This window comes from Mauremys mutica, chromosome 3 (assembly GCF_020497125.1).
Source record: "Mauremys mutica isolate MM-2020 ecotype Southern chromosome 3, ASM2049712v1, whole genome shotgun sequence".
NCBI classification, from domain to species: domain Eukaryota; kingdom Metazoa; phylum Chordata; order Testudines; family Geoemydidae; genus Mauremys; species Mauremys mutica.
The window spans coordinates 107,854,100-107,878,272 of NC_059074.1; the positions used below are offsets into that span (position 1 = coordinate 107,854,100).

General features: G+C 40.9%; 1 protein-coding gene across 6 annotated transcripts in view; it reads left to right on the forward strand.

Annotated features, from left to right (window-relative positions):
- Positions 1 to 20,434, forward strand: part of ADGRG6 (adhesion G protein-coupled receptor G6) — a 168,840-nt gene extending 148,406 nt beyond the window's left edge. For 5 of the 6 annotated variants that reach the window (XM_045011402.1, XM_045011400.1, XM_045011403.1 and 2 more), the window contains 5 exons: positions 1,171 to 1,285; positions 3,314 to 3,597; positions 7,609 to 7,710; positions 10,930 to 11,082; positions 17,453 to 20,434. In XM_045011402.1, coding sequence (XP_044867337.1) covers positions 1,171 to 1,285; positions 3,314 to 3,597; positions 7,609 to 7,710; positions 10,930 to 11,082; positions 17,453 to 17,631 — 833 coding nt within the window. In that variant the 3' untranslated portion in view covers positions 17,632 to 20,434. Of the gene's footprint in view, positions 1 to 1,170; positions 1,286 to 3,313; positions 3,598 to 7,608; positions 7,711 to 10,929; positions 11,083 to 14,624; positions 14,672 to 17,452 lie in introns of all 6 variants that reach the window. The other variant, XM_045011404.1, reaches the window with a different exon arrangement.
- The last annotated feature ends 3,739 nt before the right edge of the window (positions 20,435 to 24,173 follow it).

Sequence of the window (24,173 nt, forward strand, 5' to 3'; positions counted from 1 at the left end):
TCATGAACAGAGTGGTGATCACAGTCCAGTTCCTAGTTGGCAAGTTCCATATAGTAAAAATAACCCTCATGACTGGCACCCTTGCTGGCAGTCTCAGCAGAGAGGACAAGGATTGAATAGTCAGTGAAACTGACCCTTAGGAGTAATTTCTCCAAGACAGGGATGAGAGACAAACACATAGTATGAGAGTCTTACACTGATGCTGCTTGTGCTGTATCTCTGTGGACAGAGGGCTTCAATATAGCTGTCAGTCCAGCACCTTTCTCAAGCACTACATTCGCTTTATATTACATAGAAAAAAAAGTATGTGGAACTTCTGTTTATGTAGGGGTGTAGATAGCGGATATAAGAGATATAGAGTTTTGTAAAAATACAAACTGCACAGCTTTACATGGTAGCTGAAGGAATAAAAGATACACAAGCTGTTTTCCTATACAAGGATAGTTGGCCTGGGAGCCAGGAACCGTGGGGTCTCCAGCTCGAACTTCTTGTATGACCTTAGGCAAGTCATTTAAGCCAGCATTGTCAAACATGAGTGCCTACAATTAGGCACCTAAATCCATATTTAGGTACCTAAGTAAGTGGCTTGATTTGGATGCTCGGCCCTTCTGAAAAATCACTGCAACCTGATCATTAGAGCCTCAACCTTTCTGTGCTTCCAGCAACACTTTCAAACTAGGAGTCTAATGTTACGCATCTAAATACAAGAGGGCCTCTAAAGGGATTGTGCCCTTGTAGCTCCCGCTGATTTCAATAGAACTAGTTAGTGCTCAGCACTTCTGAAAATCAGACTGCTTTAATTTACATGCCTATATGTGGATTGGGGAGCCTAACTTTAAGCAATCAGGGTTGAACATTTTTACTTTACTTTCCCCATGTGTAATAATAATAATATTTATCCCTTAACTTCTTAATGCTTAAAGCACTTTGAGATCCTTAGATGGAGATTTGACATTTATATAATTGGTGAGAAATCATTTATTTCATGCTGTTCTTCCATGCTGTGGTATATCATGGACAGCTCTAGAGTTATATGGCTACCTCAGGATACTCTATGCTAAAGCAAACATTTTCAGCTCTTTTGATCATCAGTAATGCAGTGTTGTCTGGAAGTTTCAGATGCTTTGGGGTTTGAAAACAAAAATACAATAGCTGTCTCTTGTATTACAGGTTTACCTGCGCTAGTGGTAGCAATTGTATTAGCAAGCACAAATACAAATGCAAGTCGTATCTATGGCAAAATTGTATATGGCAGAGATGCTAAAGAGCAAGGAGGAGATGATTTGTAAGTAATTTAAAAAAAAATCTGTTACAGTTCTGTGTTTGCATTTTGCAAAGGATTTGGGAGTGGCCAAACTGGCACTCATTAATTATCTCCTAAAGTTTGTAGATAAAGAACAAGAAGAGGGTGTGATCGTTATCTTCTAAATCAGGGGTGGTCAAACTACGGCCCAGGGGGCCGTATCTAGCCCTTCAGACATTTTCATGTGGCACTCAAGCCAGTGTAGCTGTAGCTGTGTGAGTCCCAGGATCTTAGAGAGATACGGTGGGTGAGGTAATTCTCTCTCTCACCAGCAGAAATTGGTCCCGTAAAAGATACCCTCTCCCACCAGGGAGCAGGGTCCGGGGCTTACCCCGATGCAGTGCTTCAGCCAAGGAGTGGGGTCAGGGGCTTGTCCCGCTCCGCGCATGCTGTGGCTCCATGCGACTCCTAGAAGCAGCGGCATGTCTCCCTCCAGCTCCTACACAGGGGCAGCCAGGGAGCTCCAAATGCTGCCCCTGCCCCAAGCACTGCCTCCACAGCTCCCATTGGCTGGGAACTGCAGCCAATGGGAACTGCCTGGCCGCCCCTCTGCGTAGGAGCTGGAGAAGGAACATGCTGCTGCTTCCAGGAACTGCTTGAGGTAAACGCCAACCAGAGCCTGACCCCTCCTGTGCCCCAGCCCCTTGCCCCAGCCCTGATCCCCCTCCCACCTTCCGAACTCCTCAGTCCCAGCCCAGAGCACCCTCTTGCACACCCAACCCCTCATCCCCAGCCCCACCCCAGAGCCCACACCCCCAGCTGGAGCCGCACCCCAACCCCCTACCCCAGCCTGGAGCCCCCTCCCTCACCCTGAACTCCTCATTTCTGGCTCCACCCCAGAGCCCGCACCCTCAGCCGGAACTCTTACCCCCTCCCACACCCCAACCCCCAATTTTGAGAGCATTCATGACCCGCCATACAATTTCCATACCCAGATATGGCTCTCGGGCCAAAAAGCTTGCCCACCTCTGTTCTAAATTGTTTGCTTCTGAAGCCTTCTAAAAGCTCTGAGAAAATCAGAAGAAATCCTATGTTACCAAACGCTATGTACAAAATATCCCTATGCTGCTGAAAGTAAATAACTCATAGCTTAACAAAATAATAATAATACTGTGTTTGGTTTTGTCTTAAGTTTTTCACTTTTTGATGGAAACGAAAGATTGTTTGGGCGGGAAGGGAGGAAGATGTTGCTTAACAATCATGTTTCTTTTGTAAATGAAAGGCCTTTTCACAATGTAAGCCACTTAGCACTTCTGTCTTCCACATTTTTATGTAGACATCCCAAACAATCTCAGAGAAGCTTATTTTCTCACTAACTGTCTCTTATATTATCAATGTCTTGCATGATAAAACAGCACATTGAAAAAAATGCCATTATATCTTCTCATTAAAACTTCATGTTAAACATTCCAGTTCTCTCAGGCAGCCATTTGCAGCTAAAAGAATGAGCGACATAGGCGCAACTGATCCCTGGCCTAGTGCCTGTGATCATCATTGTCTAGTGGCTAGCCCCAAAGATCACCCAGAATGCTACTTTCTTAAGTTCAAGTAGTAGAGAGCTGAGTTTTTCTGCTGGCGGTCCTGGTTTCAGTACCATCTGAGAGCTGTGAGCATGTGTATGCTGCCAGTTTGTTTCATTAATTCACAATGTTCTATCTTAAGCCTGAAGCCACTTCAGATTATGGTAGAGCATTGCATGGTGGGACTGTAGTTCCCACAGGCTACATCTATATGGTAAACATGAATTTTATATACAGTAGGTACATCCCTCAGGTACCAGGCAAGATACCAGTGTGTTCCTTAGTTACTCACAGATGCCCTGGAGCTTCACCCTGCATAAAGAAATAAAATGGTCACAGGTTTTGGTTGTTACACAGGAGAAAACTTATCTGTACAGCAGTGGAGACAGATGTAGATTAGTTTTACATGTAATGATTTAAATAACTAAAGAAGTGCATAGTTATTAGTATCTAAGAATGACTGTGTTTTTTGTTTTGTTCTTAAAAACAGCTGCTGGATCAAGGATAAGGTTGTCTTTTATGTGACTTGTGCTGGTTACTTTGGAATTATGTTTCTTATGAACATAGCCATGTTTGTGGTGGTGATGGTGCAGATCTGCGGGAGGAATGGGAAAAGAAGCAATCGGACTCTGCGGGAAGAGGTCCTGAGGAATCTTCGTAGCATGGTCAGCCTGACCTTCCTGTTGGGCATGACATGGGGTTTTGCCTTTTTTGCATGGGGCCCCTTACATCTCCCTTTCATGTACCTCTTCGCAATATTCAATTCATTGCAAGGTAAGATTAATTCCATTTCAGTAAACCAAGCAAGGATTCAGCTGCTGATATTATGGAAGGGAGTGCTTCTAGTGATTTGACCAGGGGACTTGGAACCAGGTTTCTTGGGATCTGTCTTTGGTACTAATTCACTGCGTAAACATGGGACACTTAATTCTATCTGTGCCTCACTCCCCATCTGTAAAACAAGAAGGCCTACCTCACATGGATGTTGTAAGGCTTAATTAATTAATGCTTGCAAAGTTCTCCAAGTCGACCAGCCCTGCTTTTGCTATTGCTCACAGTTGAAAGAAACACCAGTGATTACAGCATTCTGTTCAGGTCTCTTTCCTTTATTGAAGATCGGGGGGGAGGGGAGTATTTTTCCAGCATAACTTATCCTTCAGGTGTAGAAACTTGTAATCAAGTTATTGTACATCATAAATTATAGAAATAGTCCACTGATATTTAAAATAATTTAAATTCAAGCAAATTTGTGCATACACCACCCAGCATAAGAATCTCCTGCCCCACAAAAACAAAAGAATCAATAAGAATGTCATTAATAGAGACCATATTATCCCACCAACAAATAAATATAGAGATAAAAATAAATCTTTCCAAAGGTCAGCAAAATCTTTCCTTCATGGAAAAGCACTTAACATTTGTTCTGTGTGGATTTCATTCTATCCGCTGCTACAGATGAAACAAATTTCCTGCTGTAAGAGATTTACTAAGCTTTCCTGGGAAGAAAATAATATTGGTAAAATGTGAGTCAAAATGTCCAAAAGGTGTTTGAATCTGGTGTTTTAAATATTTTGCCTCCGAAGGAAATATTTAGTGTTTTAAATATTTTTCCGCCCCAGATTCTGATATGATTTACTTCTGATTAAGGATAAAGAAGTATTTGCTTTAATGTATCAATGAGTAATACACAGGGTCTAGAGAGATCGGAAGCGTAGGGAAGAACATAAAATGAGATTGAAAAAAAGCAAGCTAAGGGTCTGATTCGGCAAGTGCTCTGTCACGCTGCCTTCAGCAGGGTTTTATGTGCAATGGGCCTGTAGAACTGAGCCCTAGTTCAAAACCTCCGAGGAATCTTTTTCAGTGGGAGAGGCATACTTTAAACGCAGTAATGTCAAAAGAAAAAAAAAGAAACGGGGAGGAAAAGAAAGCCCAAGGAATGAAAGCAGATCGCAAATTAAATGTGCTTGTAACACATTTGGTGGCAGAAAATGCCAGTGTTTTAACTTTGAGACTGTCTGTACAGAGGCATTACAACATGAAGCAGGGAGATGATCCTGTATAAAACACCAGCCTGTCTGGAAGTAGAATATTACTTATATTTCTGGGCATCTCCACACTAGAAAGAGTTGATAAACTGAGGAAATTCAGAGAAGATTAACAAAAATCATTGAGGCTGGAGACATTCACCTAGGAGTAATGAGGTGAAACTGAGCAATGGAAAATTTAGGATATATATCAGGAAATATTTCCTAATCAGAAGATGCACTAGATTGTGGTGTAAGTCCCATTGTTGGAGTCATTTATAGTGCGCAGCACAAACCATTAAAATACACTGAAAAGCACTTCCTGCAGATGGAGTAGGGGACGTCCATTAACTTGTGGGCTTTAGGGTACCATCAAAGGGATACATTAAGGCCCCCAACTCAGCAATGCACTTAAATCCAAGCTTAACTTCCAGTATGTGAGAAATCCTGTTGATTTCAATGGGGCTACTCGTGCTTAAAGTGAAGCACACACTTTAAGTAATAGAAAGGGGCAAATAAAGTGTTGTATGTGCTCTGATGCAGTAACATACTTTATGTACTAGAGGGTTGCACACTTCATGGATCTTATTTACATACTAGTGATTCCTTCCATCCCTCCATTCCATCCCACAAGCTCCCTCTGTGCCATCCTCCCTCCCCCTCCATTCCAGGGACTCCTTGCAACTTCCCCAGGCTTTTCCGGCTGGTGTTTGTGTGCAGCCCTTCTCCCCTCCCTAATACCAGGGTCCCCAATTCCCCACACCCATGACAGGAGTTCTGTCTTTGCCCCCATTCCCTCCTCCCCTCGTAGCAGGGCCCCCCCAACCTACTCCACACATCAGGGTTCTTTGTGCCTCCTATTCCTCCCCAAATATTATGGTCCCCCATTCTCCCTCCCCATGCCAGGGACTGTGTGCACACTCCTATTTCTCCCTACCCCCCGCCAACACACCCCCAGTTGTTTATTTTTTTCTCACTGCGTGATAAGTCATGCAGGGGGTAAACATGTCAAACTCTGTTGTGAGGAGGGGCAGAGATGAGATGGGGTATTGTTATCCTAGAAGGAGTTAATGGGTGCCATCAACCAGTTATTTGATCTATAGACAACTGCAAAGGTGATTGCAACTGTGGCTGTACTAATCAAATTCAGAGGCTCTCTGTATCTCCCACTCACGTGCGCACGCACACACACACACTTACTGCAGAAAATAAGAAAATTGAAAAGGGAAAAACAAGGTTCTGCCAACTGATGCCTAGAACTTTCCTTGTAGGCAGTGTAGCTGTAGCTGTGTGAGTCCCAGGATCTTAGAGAGATACGGTGGGTGAGGTAATTCTCTCTCTCACCAGCAGAAATTGGTCCCGTAAAAGATACCCTCTCCCACCTTGTCTCTTGATCTTTCCTTCACATTTTGGAATTGATCAGATGCAGCATCCAAAAGTTACTGTTTTACATAAGGACAGACAATTAGAAATGCCATCACTCCCTTTGTAAGGCCTTCACAAGCTCAGTAGTTAGGATTTTAATTGGTTTTGTACTTCCTGAATTTTAGTTCTCACAATTTTTTTTGTCAACTATCAAATAATTCACAAACAACATTTTTCATTATTCAACCATCACCACAAGATAGCAAAGCAAGCAGGTTGCAGCCCTCACTGACCTCAGTTTGGGCAATGTTTTAGGGTAGAGACTCACGTCCATGCCCAGTTGTACATGCCAAAGTGCACCAGTGCCCAGATACTGAGATCTGTGCTAGCACGTTTTTTTTTATGATTCAGAACAATATTTTCCAAACCCTGCACTGTCTTGTTGTTCCACCCTCTAAAACCCAGTAGACGGAGTTAAGCATGATTAGGAAATGGAAAAATCTCCAAAGAAACCCAATTAAGCATTTAGGCCCACAACAGACCTCACTTAAATCATTTTTCAGATATAATCATTTAGGGATCTGGCATTAGAATTTTGCCCTCAGGTTCAGCCTTGGCTCTGCCTCAGTTAATGAGAATGAAGCAAGCACATGCCAAATCAGAGAGAGATGGAAGATTACACAACTAACACCTACCTGTGCAGGGCCAGGATCATGTTATAATTCCTATTTCTGCTTTCAAAATGAGCACTGGAGTATCTCTGTGGAACTATTACAGTTGTACTGTTAACCCAAATTACAAGATTCTTACCAGCACAGGACTGCATTCTGAAAATTGGAGGCTGTAGATCTGCATGCAAACAAAATTCTGCTTACAAGTGTGTGCACCTGCATATGTGGGCACATTTACAGCAAGTGTATGCACAAACCAGGCAGAAATGGCTAGTTGAGCCACTTCCATAGTCATTTATAAATGTATTTTCCCCATTTTCACACTCATTTGCAGTAAATATGCAAATAGTGATGATCTTTTTTTGTGCACTGTATTGGTGCGGAGACATCCAGTCTCCAGCATTTAAAAAATTGGCCCTGTACATCAGAACACTAGGACACTAGGAGTTAAACAGGAAAAATCTCCCTCTGCACTTGGCTTTAGGGGTCTTGATCTTGTCATGTTTATGAGCGCAAAATGCTCATTCAAGTCAATGAAAGTCATGGTTGTGTAAAATCTAGAGGATGGGTAAGCACTCAGTGACTCAAGCACCTGTTACCTTGTACACCTCAGTAATGCAGGTTGATGACGAGGACCAGTTCATAGTGGTTTTCAGAATGTTTACAACATTAAGATTTTATACAAATAAAATTTTGATTTATCCATTTGTTTGCATTGCTCTCAGGTTTATTTATATTTGTATTCCACTGTGCTATGAAAGAGAATGTGCAGAAACAATGGAGGAGGCATCTCTGTTGTGGCAGATTCCGACTGGCAGACAACTCAGGTAAAAAAAAAATGCATGCGCATTTCATGGCTCCATTTCTGAGATGCAGAAGTAGACTGGAAAAGGCCAGGTGCAAAGCTTGGGTCTCTTGGATTTAACACAATTTAGGCCACAGATGTGGAAAGAGTAAGGAACAGGATTATTAATAGCCTATGACTGTAATAATGATTGCCTAGGGACTCTTCAGAGAACGCTCCATAAAAAAGTCTCTAGTCCTCACTTTACCAGCTGGCTTCACTGGAAAACTTAAATTTTGTAATGCTGTGAGCATGGCTTTGGAAGTGCCTTTTGTTTTACAGCAACAGTGATTCACTGTTTAAATAAGGATTCAGAGGGTCAAATCCTGGCCCCTTTTCCTTATGTATGAGGGGCTTGTGCCAGACCAAGTGGTCCTATGAGCTATCAGACTAATGTGGAGGGGATGTTGGAGGTGCTTCAGAAGAGCCATATGTTGAACTGATGAGGCAGGGATCTTTCAACCCCACATGTATCCTGTGTGCATCTGAGCTCTTTTCCCCCAATATTATAGCCATAGAAACCAGAGTAGCCAGAAGAGATTTACCAGGGGCAGAGTAAAAGAGGCTTGAGCACACCCAGAAATTGATGTCCCTTCCTACAAACAGGATCTCAAAGTGGCAGGGAATGTAAGGTCCCTTTGTGGGAACTCGCTACTGCTGCTCCCCATAGCAAACAACTATTGCTCTGGGCCTTCCGCAAGCACAAAAGCCACTTCCCAATGTGTTGATAATATTGGCCCAACTCCACGGCTGGTGTAAATCAGCATTGCTCCATTGAAGTCACATTAACATGCCATAGTTTGATATACTCTCAGAAATATTATTTTTTCTATGTAAACCATAAATCCACTGTCTGACCTAAAGATTTGAAGTGAATTGCAGCAGTGTGGATGCTTACACTTTTGACCATCTGATACTTACTCACAAACCAAGAGTCAGAGCAGCGGCTGGTGTAAATTGGTATTGTGTGTGACAGCATGGCCATGGGCAACTTAGTGTACTACCATTTTGTCCTAATTACTTTAATGCCAGCAGGTGAGGCATTCTCACTGTAAGCTGTGATGCCTCTTATATTGTCATTTCATATTAAGAAATCCTGACTCATGAAATCAAAGTTAAGACAAACTAGGAAAGATACATTAATTCTGATCAGGCATCCAGATTATTTCATGCATTCAGTTTCCAACATGCATGCTGTAAATTGTGAACTGGCAGCTGCAGATGGACCAAATTATTTCCATATTTTTACACTGCTGTTGGCAGCCTTTTGGGAGGATAGCAATAAAAGTTTGACACATTCAAGGACTTCAGTGGTGGTACTTTCTGTGGCATAATTACTTTTTATACTTACCAACTCTTCACTGCTGGCTGGTTTGTTAGGGAGGGTCAGCATGACACCATTAGCAGCTGGAAGAGTAGAGTATAAATCAAATAAGATTTTAAAACATGATCAGATTATAATGAACTTTAGAACACGATCTGATCAAAAATCTTCATGTTGTCATGGTTAGCACAAAAATAGTAAAATTCACCCTAGTGCAAAGAGTCAAGATAAAATCCCGCTGCTTACATAAACCAAACCACCCATTAAAGATTTAAGTGGTACATAGGTCTTTGCTTGGGCCCCTCTGCATGTGAATTACTTTCCTCCCAGAAGAATAAATTATAATAGTAATAACAACAAAAGGAACAAGGACTTGAAACTAACCTTACATGCAGGTATGTGTTGCAATGTGTTTTGTAAAATTAGCTGTTAAATTTACTCCTGTATGTACTAATTTTGAAACATACATTGTGATGTTTGGAATATCAATATTCTAACAACATTTAATCGTGAAGTAACTTTTTACGTAATTTGGGGGAGGGGATTATGACTTGGGGGGGCGAGGATTGTTTGTTTCAATTGTAAGAAAAGCTTAGTTTAACAATGCAAATTAGATGCAAATTATATCATTTAAAATTATTCCATTCAAATGTATATTATTATTATTATATCAGTATGTTAGGTACTGTACACATATATAGGAAAACCCAGGGTCCAAATTAAGCAGTACAAAGCAGCCTTAGATCTAGCAGATCCAGCCCCCTTATGATACTTTTAGTAGGGGAATCCCTGCATGGAGTAGCCAGAGTAATAGTGCCCACACACCCCTTCTCCTGGGTTCCTCAGCATAGAGGATATGGCCAGGGCAATCTCAGACCCCAGCAATCTCTTGCTGCTGGAATGTCTACCTGGGTGTAAATTAGAATCCAGCCACCCAGATCCAGAATTGCAAGAGTGCAAAGGTGGCTAAAAGTCAACCTTGGTTCTTCCCGCTCCACTCTTGATGAACCTGCCCCACAGTCCTTGCCCTACAGAACTCACAGTCTAAGATTTAAAATTATGGAGGCCCTTGGTTATCTATGCTAGTGAACCACATTTCTTTGCATTGTTCTTTTTAATCATAGAAAAAGAGTAGGGACCTGATTGTTTATTCTTTGTGCACCCAAAACTTGCACTACAGGGCCCCAATCCCTTCCTGGGGTCTCTTGGCGTTACCAGAATACAAATAAAGAATAGTAGTTGTTGTTCATTTTATAAGAAGTTTTATAAGAAGTTTGGCAGTGCCATTTTTTACTACCCCGTCAACAGAGGCACTGACTCCATCGGTGCTCCAGCAAAAATAGTAGGTGCTCAGCAGCCCCCCCCTCCCATTAGCTCCTCTCTCTCCTCCCAGTGCCTCCCGCCTGCCACGATCAGCTGTTCAGGGGCATGCAGGAGGCACTGGGGGGAGAAGGGGATAAGCAAGAGTGGGGCATACTCAGGGGAGGGGGGAAGAAGCGGGACAGGAGCAGGAAGAGGCGGGGTGGGAGCTTGGGGGAAGGGGTGGAGTGGGGGAGGGGCCTGGGGCAGATCAGGGATCAAGCATCTTCTGGCAACTCAGAAATGTGCCACCTCTGACCATCAATCAGTTTTAACCCTAACTGGAAAGTGGAAACATCAGCTACTGTTCTTTAATGTCATCCTTAATAACAAAGTAAAGCATCTTGAAATAGTCCTGCTTTCTAAAGAACAAAAGATGCCACCGGACAAGAACTAGAGCAGACCACTTTGTTATGAGTAAAAAGTGCTTCTGATGCTTGGAAATTAAATAATTGAGAGAAGCAGGAGTTTAGTGCTGATAGAAGTGAATGATTTAAAAAAATGTCTATTCATTTTCAGACTGGAGCAAGACAGCAACTAATATTATAAAGAAAAGCTCAGATAATATTGGGAAATCCTTGTCCTCCAGTTCTATTGGCTCCAACTCAACCTATTTGACATCCAAATCTAAATCCACTTCAAATACATACTTCAAAAGAAACAGCCATACAGGTGGGTTATTTCTAGTACATCAAAGAGATCTTTCTGGTATGGTGCTTCAAATTGTGAATGTTTACTTTGCACAATAGGTATGCCAATGACTTGTGTTACCTTCATGCATAAAAGAAAAGTCAACTGATCATTTTAAAAAATGTTTTTTTGTTTAGTAAGGGCTGTCATGAGGCAATATTCACCAATCATGATAAATATCTAATCTTGGACTTTTATTGTGATAGAAAAAGTATATTTAATAAAAATACTTAGCTCTTACATAGCACTTTTACCAAAAGATTTAAAAGGCAGGTGGGCACAGAGAGGTGATGCAACATTTCCACAGTCATATAGCAGGCTAGAAGCAGAGTCAGGATAGAACCCATATCTTCTGAGCCCCATGGTAGTTTGCTGTCCACTGGGCCAGGCTGCCTGCCGTTTAACTGTAACTACATTTACTGACAAAGGAAAGGTACAAATGGAAGTTATTTGGAGGTTTGATAGTACTGTGTTAACAAAATATACACTGTTTTCCCCCTTGCACAAATAGCATTTACATAGCTGTTCAGATGCCATGTGTGTAATAAAAAGGACCAACTATATCTCTATATTCCATTCACACAAAATAATTATGTATTTATTCTAGGAACATTTTAACGATACCCAAACAACGGAACAACAATGACCTGAAAGCTCATGTGCTCATATTTGTTTTGGTTTAGAGAAGCCTATAAAGCAAAGTGATTTTTCCATTGAACTTTCATTAACCAATGCCTCCATGGATAGCTTTCTGCATAAGACAAATGTTATCAAGAAATATTCTTCTAAAATGTAATGGAAATCAATGTTCACATATATTTAACCCAGTCTGTAAAAAGGGAATCTATCTGTTTCAAAAACAATCTGTTAGATTCGCTCGTTGAAATTATCATCTCCTTTATGAATAATTTCAAAAATACAGACTTGGCTTAAATGAACTGACTAGAAGGAACTTTTAGACTTTTTATAATACTAAGTACACTTCACAGAGTCACAAGACAGGTCCCATTTCTGATACTCCAGTCTCCTTTCATGTGTAGATCGCCTACTGACATCAGCTGAAGCTCTACACAAATATGGAGAACAGAGCATCAGAGTCAAGTTTCACTGTGTGATTTGGAGAGGAGAATTTTGCCCACAGTCTGAACAGGTGATGTGGCTTAGTACCAGGAATTACCTTCCTGCTTTTCCTTCTCCTTATCACATGGTTCATTCAAGTGGACGATAGCTGGCTGATTAGATCCAGTTTTTCAAATGTTTATGTTGCCCCTTTGGCCTGAGCAGTTAGCCAGTATTCCAGGCCTTGCGGGATTGTTTCAGTGAGGAGAAGTTAATAATATGAGTCAGGTATTTAATTGGTGTAATGTTATTTGCTTACAAAGAATGTACACAAAGTCCTGTTTCCCTAAACACAGTGCAACAAACAACAGAAAGAAATTCCCTTGATCAGAAATCCCCCAATGTGCCTGTTCAGTGAACTCGGGCTCCCAGAAGTCCTGTCCATCCGTTTCCCCTCATAGTCCTGCTCACAACAAGCTTCCTGCTGGCTTTGTTCGTCTATCACTCGCAGTCGTCAGAACCAAATCCTAGCATCTGTGACTGCCACTGGCAAACCCATTAGCTCACACTGCTTAGCATCGACCAGCCATGCAGACCATCGTCTTCAGCAGACCCCTCCACACCCCATATTTCCAGCTGTCTTTACCATATAAAAGGGGTTTCCTTCTCACATCAGCTTTCATAGTGTTAGGTTTATTTCAGTAAGCGTGCTGCCATTATGACACTACAGCAATGCCAACTCAGCAGATAGTACCTGGTCACATTCTCTTGTTTCCTGATGATCATACTATAAATGTGTCAAATTTTATATGTTATAGAGTCATGTACATCTCTCTGTGGTTCAATCCACAGCACATTCTCAGTTCAGTGTGTAGTTCTGTTGACATACAATTCCATTTATGCCAATGACAACTGAGAAGTTATAAAACTGCTGTATAGGACTCTATCAACACTTCTTTTTTGTTAGATCACAGCAAGCCTGTGCTTAACGATAAAAACACACTTAAAATTAAATACATACTTCAATGCTTTGGTAAATTAGGGCCTTTGTAGAATGTTAGCAATTAGAGCATGCCTGATCATGCGTTTTCACTACTTTTAGTGCTTCTGCAGTGTAGTCTTAAAAGAAAATGGATTAGTGCATTGGATTAATGCTTTAGGAGAAATAAAAAAGGTCCCAGATAATAAAATGTAAGTAGAAAGAGGAAGAACAAAAATATTAAAAAAACAAATGAATTTCTTATACCTTCAAACAAACTGGGAGACTATCCTTTTGGAATAATGATCAGACCAGGTACTGAATATTTTTTAACCTTATGCAGAATTCTCCACTCAGAACCTTATTGCAGATCAAGACTCAACATTTTGCTCTTCCTACATGTGCATATCCCCCACTAACATTAGTCAGAGCCTCTGCGTGCAGGGAGATGAAACATCAGATAACAGGTTCTGAAATGAACCGAGAATGTTGTCCATATAAGGGAATGTTTCTATAGGATGTTTTTATTACTCAAGCTAGTTTCTTATGCCCAAGTAACTACTTATATGTTTTTAATTGTGAGTTAACTACACTAGTCATGGAGTTTTATGTACTTTGCCACTGGAACCTGGGCTGCCAGACCTTGGTGGTAGAAAAATCCTATTAAAAGGGGAGTTACAGCAGCACAAACATGCCACCACCACTATTTCCACAAAGGGCTAGCCGTGAAGAAGGTGTGGCCAAAGGCCCCAAGGATGAGCTGACTCAGCACCTTTCCTGAGCAGCCTCCATTGGATATCAGTGGAGCTGGAACTTAAAACAAGCTCGCTCTTAATTGAAACTCTAGGTAGTGCTATTACTATATGCCCTTTCGAATGAAACGCCTCAAAGGCACAGCTATACTGTGTACACCTCATATTGCAATTGCACCTCCATCACCCCTGGCCATGAATCAAACCCCTCGGGCCCAATTCATAAAAGCATCCTCACTCAGGAAAACACTTAATCATATGCTTAAAGCAAGTGACTAAGTGCTTCCTGGATAGGGATGGACTTAATTAGGAGTTTCAGGGCTCTTCTAAATTGGGTCATAGATAGTAATGCAATAATTTACTGGATATTATAGAAGCACCAAAATATTCTGTGTTCTTTTTAATATTATAGTGATTTCCTTTTCCCTTGACCATTTGAAATATATATTTTATTTCGCTTTTTCTACCTGTGACACAAATAATTTTGACTGGATCCAGTTTTTTAGATATCTACATTCCTTCTCAAACAAGATTTCATGGCATGAAAAAAAATTCAGAAGTTATTTTGTCTCTATTTGGTTCAGTTTTTTGCACAGCTAATCTACTCAAATTGGTATCTTGGCGAATCTATAACCATTTTTAGTATACTGTGTAATAGATGTATGTCTTGGTAGCTGTTAACATGGTTGTTGATCCCTGGAATTGACCCAGACATTCATATGTTTATGGTATAGATAATGTCTTCTAAGAGCATTTCCTCAGCAGAGGTGGAACATTCCAGGTAAAGTGTGCATCATTTTTGTTGAATGCATGATTTCAGCAGGGAGGAGGGGGAATCACTTGCATGAAGTCATAATTGACACAAAAAGGACTGTTGCTAATCAGAAATACTGCTTATTCTTCACTATTCGTGTTCTTGCTGATAGGCTGTAATTCAATGGGCAAATATGCTTTGAACTCTGGTTGTCTATACACTGCATGGAGCATGGGGTATCTGAAAGATTACCCTTCTAGAAAACGTAGTGTCACAGTATTAATGCTCACCATGTGATCCCTGTTAAAAAAAAAATAACATTAATTTAAAACAAAAAAAGTGCATTTGAAAGCCAAAAGACCCCCCAAAAAAGCACCCTACTGTCAAAAGTGATGTGATGAATTGCTAGATATATCACGGTACATTTCTAGAAGGAATAAATGTATAAAAGGTTATGCCAGGGCTCTAAAAAATTCTCTCTTTATTTGGGCCTATAACCATTATAGAATTCAATCTCCTACCTATTGGTTTTAAAATATCTTTCAATTACATCAAAATTAGATCTGAATGACAGATTGTATTTTTCAAATATGCCTAGAAACTTTGTTGTGTATTACTACTCAAGTTGAGTATTTGTTTAGTAGAACGGACAAAAGAATCATGTGGCACAGCTGTGATATGGGACTGAGAGAAAGCAGTCACATGAAGCAATGAAAGATTATACATGCTGAAATACTAACTGCACAGATATCAATGGCAAAACTTGCATTGACTTCAGTGGGCCTAGATTTCATCCACAGGGTCCGATCCAAAGCATGTTTAATTCAACCAAAAGACTCCCATTGACTCCAGAGAGCTTTGACTAGGCATATAGAGTACAAAAAATGTTTTGGAAAATGAGAGTTAGTTTAAATGATGCTGTGTGAATGTGCGTAATCATTTTTTGGGTACCGAAACAGTCTTTCCTAGGACACAAGAATTAATTTTAAATTCCTTTCAAACAAAATAAATAGAAAAACCGCATTGGCTAGTGAGTAAATGAAACTGAAGAACACACAGTACCCAGCCATTTGCAGTAGTACAAGGAGTTATTTGCTATAATTCATTAGCCATTTTCACCCTCTTTAAAGAAATAAAAATTCTTAAACTGCCTGTTCCTTTGTTCATAATGAAACTGTTTAGATTTTCCTCTATGCCATCCATTTCTCTTTTACGTGCAATTCAAGCAGCATTTCATATTGCAAATCTTTATGAGAATTATAGCTTGGTACCATCATTAAATCTTTTCTGAAACCTTTTGTTTTCATTGGTAAGCAGTATATTTTATATAAAACATATTCTAATATTAATATAATAAAATACACTGATTTAAATAAAATTACCTTTTACAGAAGAATTATCTGAAGGTGGTTTTACTATAAGCTGTATCAAGCTGGTTGACTAAAGTGCCAGCAGTAGAGAGCATTGCTTCATGCAGCCATTCATCTTGCTACCACACTTTGTGTTGGGTCATATCAGACTTGTGTTAAAAAGAGAGATTCAGGTCCCAAAGATGAGGTTGGAGAACTCATTAATATAAACAGTCTAAAAAGGGGAGGTAATGATTGCTCACTACATGAGCTCTCCCTACTGGTCAGACTCAGAACTGAAATGCTGTTAGCCACACAAGTGGATGCTTGTCCTCTTTGTCTGAAGAAAAGTACCACACTGGAGGCTATATGAGTGAAGACTACAGGGTTAAAGGTGGCAGCTGTGGAGGTACTCAAGAACCTCTTTGAATACACCTTAATCAGTATCAGGTGAAGTGGAGAACGATGATCCACACAGCAGAAACAAAATACTTTCTCCTTATAGCTGAGTACTCAGATATACCTGGGTCCCCTGTGTAAAATGCCCTTCAAACCAACTTGGGTATATGGTGATAATAATGTATGATGTGGTCATCAGAAGTGTTACTGACATCAGCAGACACAGTGGGATGTAGATTTTTGAAAGTGAAAGGAGGGGGGAAAATAGTGAACTGTCTTCTTCCTTTTTCTCTCCTGCTTCATGCTTGGTTTAGAGCACACGAAACATGAAAACATATGAGTTTTCCACATCTGTTTAGTGCCACAAACCACAAGCATAGCTCCTCAGCTCTCCTTGTATTCTCCATGTGCTAGAAAGTCAAATAGATGCAATTGTAAGAATCAGGCCAGTTTTAAAATCTGCTCATCTATTTTTATTTGGAATCATCTGCTGCTTTCTGTGCTTGTTTTTGTTGTGTTATTTGATAATGGTTTAACTGTTATGATTCATATTATTAAATGCTTTTCACTAGCATTTTTCAGCTATTTCATTATTTGGTTCAGTGGGGCACTATTTACCAAATGTTACCAAAGCAATGCTTGCATCACCCCCTCTCCTGTAATACTCAGACAACCTTTTTAATTTGAGTGTTCTGTAGCTGGAATCTTCAGCAGACAAACTAATGTATCCTACTGTGCCTTGATATAGTTGCAGCATAAGCAAAAGGGGTGATAGGGGAGTAGATTCAAGAAAGGACTGAGCCGAGAGGCTAGGATTCCAGCTATGTAGGTTAGAATATGTAGAATTTAATCTATAGCATATAACTGAAAAGAAAATAGAAGGTATAATGTCAAGCTATTTAATGGCTATATCAAAAAAATCAGCAGGGCAATAGAATTGAAAAAATAAATTACCTACAGTAATGTAGAGGCGAATTGCCTGCAGGTGACAAATCTGGTAGATAATGAGCTTGTTTTAAAAGCCCTAATTTCCTGTTCCTGTTTCTTTTCCCCTTCCTAGACAATACTTTCGTTGACAAGCCCTCATCAAAGTTTGCCCAAGTGGATGGAGAGCAGACGCCAATCATCCCAGTCCATCAGGTTATTGACAAAGTCAAGGGGTACTGCAGTGCTCACTCGGACAACTTCTATAAAAATATCATGATGTCAGACACATTCAGCCATAGCACAAAGTTCTGATTGGGTTTCTGAACTTCTGAACCACAAGACAACATGCAGCCTGGAGATTCTAAACAATGGAGTACTTGGAGACTGAGTGGGGAGAATTATATTACCAGATTTAGTCATTTTCCCCATGGTATATTGTCGTCCTCTTAACAGCTTCTTCTTGAGAAAAGGTTTTTTCCCCCATTAAGAGAGTCAGTCATTTTCTCGTACATAGTACTGATACTGACATTTTCCCACCATGAAATAAAGACTTTTTTCAATCATCAGCTCTATGCCAGCCAATAGGATACTGGGACAGCTAATTTAGGTGTGATCCTATGTGTATATTTGCAAGACTGAAGAAGTTCCATAAGCCCATCTCTCAATAATGTCAGATCTGAATGGGAACAAGACTTGGGTCTGTTAGAGAAAACAGAAGAAGTATCCCACAGTACACACAAGCTCTTGGATGCAGCTTTCTTAGTCAGTCTCGTCTTCATGAGAAATGTGGATTTTCCTTACTGTATTTGTTAAACTCTTGCTGTTTAGGTGTCCATTGCCTGCAGTGTTTTCCACAGGTGAGGAAAGCCCTAACTCCAGTGTCAAAGGGTTATTTTGACCAAATGAATAAGTAAATCTCCAGGGCTAACCACACAAAGAAAATTGGATCCAAATATTACATACAGAAACTAGTCTATAAACTCTGGACAGCATTGTATCCATATGCACAGAAAAGCATTTATCACATACATGCACTCCAGGATTTGCTTGTGATAAGGATGTGCAAAGCCACTGATAACTCTCCTGCAAATTTTAAGCCCATATCTGTGTGTGTGGTTTCAGTTAGTTCAGCATGAGTAAAAAAGTGAATGCTAGACTTTACACAAAGGCATATGTTTCAATATTCATTGATTGATTTACAAAAAGGGAACACCACCCATTGTAACACTGGTATGTGTGAGCCCATGCTGATTGCTCATGTTGGTCAAGTGAAATGGGAGTCATTAGCATGTACATTCATAGGAAATATTACAAAGGACCCCACACTTTGTAAATCATATAGTGCTATAAGTTTATTAGTTACAATACCTCACAGATCCCTTGTAAGCCCAGGTTAGCTTGTCCATTTTCTATATTGTGTGTACAGAGAACTTCTGTCACATGACATTGCAATTTATGATGGCTTTCAAGGTCACAGTACATTACACAATAGCATTCAGCATCTACCTGTGGACTTGCATCATCCATATCTTCAAGCTTTCACTGGCATCAGCTGATTAAACTAAATATAGATCCGTACTGTTTGAGATGCAATGACCAAGCAACAAAAACTGACTTCTGTATCATTGTGCTATGCACAGGAGTGTGTGCAGAAGTAAAAGAAGAATATAAAATACTTTACTTTTCTAAGTCATGGCACCATATGGCCATTTCTAACACTATTCTCAAAAGTGCACAACTATTCTTGAAAACATGTAGAAACTCATGCCAAATTGTGAAACACCCGTAAATGCACATTTCATTTAAAATGTCAGTAATAGAGCTGGCCAGAAAATGGGATTTTTCCATGAAAATTTAAAAAAAAAATGTGTTTCCAAAAAAGGCATTTTCCCAAAAAGGCCATTTTTCATCAAATTATTTTTACCTAAAAATTTCAGTCAGTTTTGTTCATCACACTTCCATAAACCACTGGTCTGATGTCACACAGCTATTGATTAGTTCTCAATTAAGAAGCAATTAGATGTTCCGTAACAGGGTATTTGGATTTGTACCTTTATGGGCTCTTTGCATCCATTTGTTTACAAAGATCATTTTATTCTGTGCCCACACAAATGGAATATTATCCTTAACTACAAACACCTTGATCACTGCAGGGAAGACACATATTTTAATCATATTCAATCCTAAAACACTGTTCTGAAGTAACGGTCCTACAAATAACCCGACCAACCCTTTTTCATATTAGCGCAAAATCCTTACATGCCCGTATACGCTAAATTCATTCCTATTGACGTCAAATGTAATTATACTGGGGATGAATTTGGTCAAATACTTTTATCAAGGGAAATAATTTAGGGAAAACTTATGTGTGAGCATTTACAGAACTTGTATATTATCATCCTACCTGCAGTAGATAATAGTGTTCAGATAGTAGCATACTGTGAGATTTCTACCTGTCTAGGATGTTTTACAGTGACAAGAAGGAAAAGAAAATACTTCTGGACATTGAGGAATTAATGAAACACAGTCATTCAATAAAATATGAAGTAAAGAGTAAAAGAAATATCCTGGCTGAAGCCTAGCTGTAACCTAACCAACAGATTCATGTACAGTTGCCTATATTTTTGCTAAATTAAGAATTTGCTCTTTTTTTACTACCATGTAGTAGTCTTTAACTGTCTATGTCAAATGTTCTTGGATACTCTCACTTTTGCAATGTAAAATCTCTACTTTGTTGTTGATGTCACAACCTCCCTTGTATATATATATTTATTTGTGAGGTTAAATATGTCAACATATATTTTAGCTCCATAATCTCTGTCCTTGTTATTTTAAGATTCTGATTCATCATAGGAGGAGAGGGTAAGAATAATCTCTCATACTTTTTCCAAAATTGTGAAATAGTTTACTGTAGTTGTATCTTTTACCAATATGAGGGAAAAATGACAGTAATTTGAAATGGTAGTTAGTGGAAGTTAGTGTAACTGATTTAAAGATGGACTAAAGTGGAAAGAAATATTTTTCAAATAAATATTCATGTTATTAGTGTTACAAAGAATTAAAATATTTTAATAATGACTTTTTTCTTTCTTACAGTTCAATGGGAAAACTTTAGTTGGTGGAATGTTGGAAAATAAGCTGCTGCTTATTCAGTATGTGCACTGGGGTTTGCTTAGCCAAAACTCTGGGAATAAATCCAGTTCAGCCAGGAATGTATTTTGCACAATTCAGTTTTTCTTGTTGCAATTAATTCAATGCCAAATCCAATGCATGACTGAAGAGTTATGCTGGGTCATTCATTTAGTGGCAACCCAGTTATATTGAGACACTGAAAGGACATGACGGGGAAAGGAGTTGAGGAAAGCTGGCTGTATTTCAAAGAAACCTTATTGAGGTTGCAGGAACAAACCATCCCGATGTGTAGGAAGAAAAGTAAATATGGCAGGCGACCAGCTTGGCTTAACAGTGAAATCCTTGCTCGTCTTAAACACAAAAGAACAGCTTACAAGAAGTGGAAGATTGGACAAATAACCAGGGAGGAGTATAAAAGTATTGTTCAGGCATGCAGGAGTGAAATCAGGAAGGCCAAATCACACTTGGAGTTGCAGCTAGCCGGAGATGTTAGGAGTAACAAGAAGGGTTTCTTTAGGTATGTTAGCAACAGGAAGAAAGTCAAGGAAAGTGTGGGCCCCTTGCTGAATGAGGGAGGGAACAAAGTGACGGAGGATGTGGAGAAAGCTAGTGTACTCAATGCTTTTTTTGCCTCTGTCTTCACAGACAAGGTCAGCTCCCAGACAGCTGCACTCTGCAGCACGGTATGGGGAGGAGGTGACCAGCTCTCTGTGGAGAAAGAAGTAGTTCGGGGCTATTTAGGAAAGCTGGACGAGCACAAGTCCATGGGGCCGGATGCGCTGCATCCGAGGGTGCTAAAGGAGTTGGCCGATGAGATTGCAGAGCCATTGGCCATTATCTTTGAAAAATCACGGCGATCGGGGGAGGTCCCGGATGACTGGAAAAAAGCTAATGTAGTGCGCATCTTTAAAAAAGGGAAGAAGGAAGATCCAGGGAACTACAGGCCAGTCAGTCTCACCTCAGTCCCTGGAAAAATCATGGAACAGGTCCTCAAGGAATCAATCCTGAACCACTTAAAGGAGGGGAAAGTGATCAGGAACAGTCAGCATGGATTCACTAAGGGCAAGTCATGCCTGACTAACCTAATTGCCTTCTATGACGAGATAACCGGCTCTGTGGATGAGGGGAAAGCAGTGGATGTACTATTTCTGGACTTTAGCAAAGCTTTTGATACAGTCTCCCACAGTATTCTTGCCAGCAAGTTAAAGAAGTATGGGCTGGATGAATGGACGGTAAGGTGGATAGAAAGCTGGCTAGATGGTCGGGCTCAACGGGTAGTGATCAATGGTTCCATGTCTAGTTGGCAGCCGGTATCAAGTGGAGTGCCACAAGGGTCGGTGCTGGGGCCGGTTTTATTCAATATCTTCATTAACGATCTGGAGGATGGTGTGGACTGCACCCTTAGCAAGTTTGCAGATGACACTAAACTGGGAGGAGTGGTTGATACGCTGGAGGGTAGGGCTAGGATACAGAGGGACCTAGACAAATTAGAGGATTGGGCCAAAAGAAATATGATGAGGTTCAACAAGGACAAGTGCAGAGTCCTGCACTTAGGACGGAAGAATCCCATGCACTGCTACAGACTAGGGACCGAATGGCTGGGCAGCAGTTCTGCAGAAAAGGACCTAGGGGTTACGGTGGACGAAAAGCTGAATATGAGTCAACAGTGTGCCCTTGTTGCCAAGAAGGCTAACGGCATTTTGGGTTGTATAAGTAGGGGCATTTCCAGCAGATCAAGGGATGTGATCATTCCCCTCTACTCAGCACTGGTGAGGCCTCATTTGGAGTACTGTGTCCAGTTTTGGGCCCCACACTACAAGAAGGATGTGGATAAATTGGAGAGAGTCCAGCGGAGGGCAACAAAAATGATTAGGGGGCTGGAGCACATGACTTATGAGGAGAGGCTGAGGGAACTGGGATTGTTTAGTCTGCAGAAGAGAAGAATGAGGGGGGATTTGATAGGTGCTTTCAACTACCTGAAAGGGGGTTCCAAAGAGGATGGATCTAGACTGTTCTCAGTGGTAGAAGATGACAGAACAAGGAGTAATGGTCTCAAGTTGCAGAGGGGGAGGTTTAGGCTGGATATTAGGAAAAACTTTTTCACTAGTAGGGTGGTGAAGAACTGGAATGGGTTACCTAGGGAGGTAGTGGAATCTCCTTCCTTAGAGGTTTTTAAGGTCAGGCTTGACAAAGCCCTGGCTGGGATGATTTAGTTGGGTTTGGTCCTGCTTTGAGCAGGGGGTTGGACTAGATGACCTCCTGAGGTCCCTTCCAACCCTGAGATTCTATGATTCTATGAAAGGGGAACAAAAGCAGAAATCCTATACTATACGCTGGCATGATATTTTCACAGGAGTATAAACAGATCATCTTAAACTCCGATTTACGCCAAGATAGTTAGTTATTCATCTCCATTTGTTTCTAGGGGCAGGATTTGGCCCTTAAGTATAACTTCAATATCTTAGCAGGGTTTAAACTGAATCTCATAATATATAGTATTTTGACTAATCACTGCTAAAATATTTTAGCCAATTGTCATACCTCTTAGCCAAAAACATAGCTCAGTAGTTGCTGTGGCTTACATACAAAAGCTCTAATGTTAAATTGCAAAGAGCACAGAAAGCCACTGAAATGTATTTCATCTACGACCCCATACGTGAGCCTCGGCAGAGAAAATGCACTTACAACTTATTAAAAACTAGGAGGATTTGTTTAGAAAAGTGTTCTGACGTTCCCATGAACATTGAGTAGAATACCATCATTTTCATCCTGAAATATAGTTATTGTTGGGCTTGGTTTTATTATAAAGCAAAATGACATGAGCACTGCTGCTTTGTGTCTTTACCGTGCTCTATAGCAGTAGTTCTCAACCAGTGGTCCGGGCCCCCCGGGGAACCATGAGCAGGTTTTGGGGGGTCCGCCAAGCAGGACCAGTGTTAGACCTGCTGGGTCCCAGGGCAGAAAGCTGAAGTCCCACTGCATGGGGCTGAAGCGTGGGGCCCTAAGCCCCGCCCCCGGGGCTGACGCAGAAGCCTGAGCAACTTAGCTTCCCAATGCCCCCTGTGTCCTGGGGCCCTGGGTAATTGCCCTGCTTGCTACCCCTTAACACCAGCCCTGGCTTTTATATGCAGAAAACCAGTTATTGTGGCACAGGTGGGCTGTGGAGTTTTTATAGCATGTTGGGGGAGGGGGGGCTCAGAAAGAAAAATGTTGAGAACCCCTGCTCTATAGCAAATTAAAGCAGATTTTGCAGTTGCAAACATTTGCTAGCATTTTGTACAGCCTATTAATTAAGCAGCACAATTCATTCCATGGCAACCAACTAACAAAAAATAACTCATATCAGGCTTGAGTGAGTGGTAGATACAGGATTTTTTTTAAAAAGAGAGAACACAAACTTGAAGAAGGCAGTGAGACCTCCTTGTGTCATCTACACCTTGTACTGGGTAGATTGTAGGGTTGCTATAAGCAGAAGTCAGGCTTCTGAGGTCTGGCTGCAGCGCTTCCTAACCCTAACCCTTGCCCCCTCCCCACACACACACCGCAGGCCGGCTTCAGCTCCGCTCCCACCCCGAGCCTTGGCCTCCAGACTGGGGCTCTGCTCCCAGCTCCATTGGGGCAGAGGGATGTAGATGAGGGGGGAAACCCTGAAAAGTTGGGCACCACTGGCTCTAGGGATGTTACACACATTGCCACCTAGTGGCTGAACACTATTATACAGC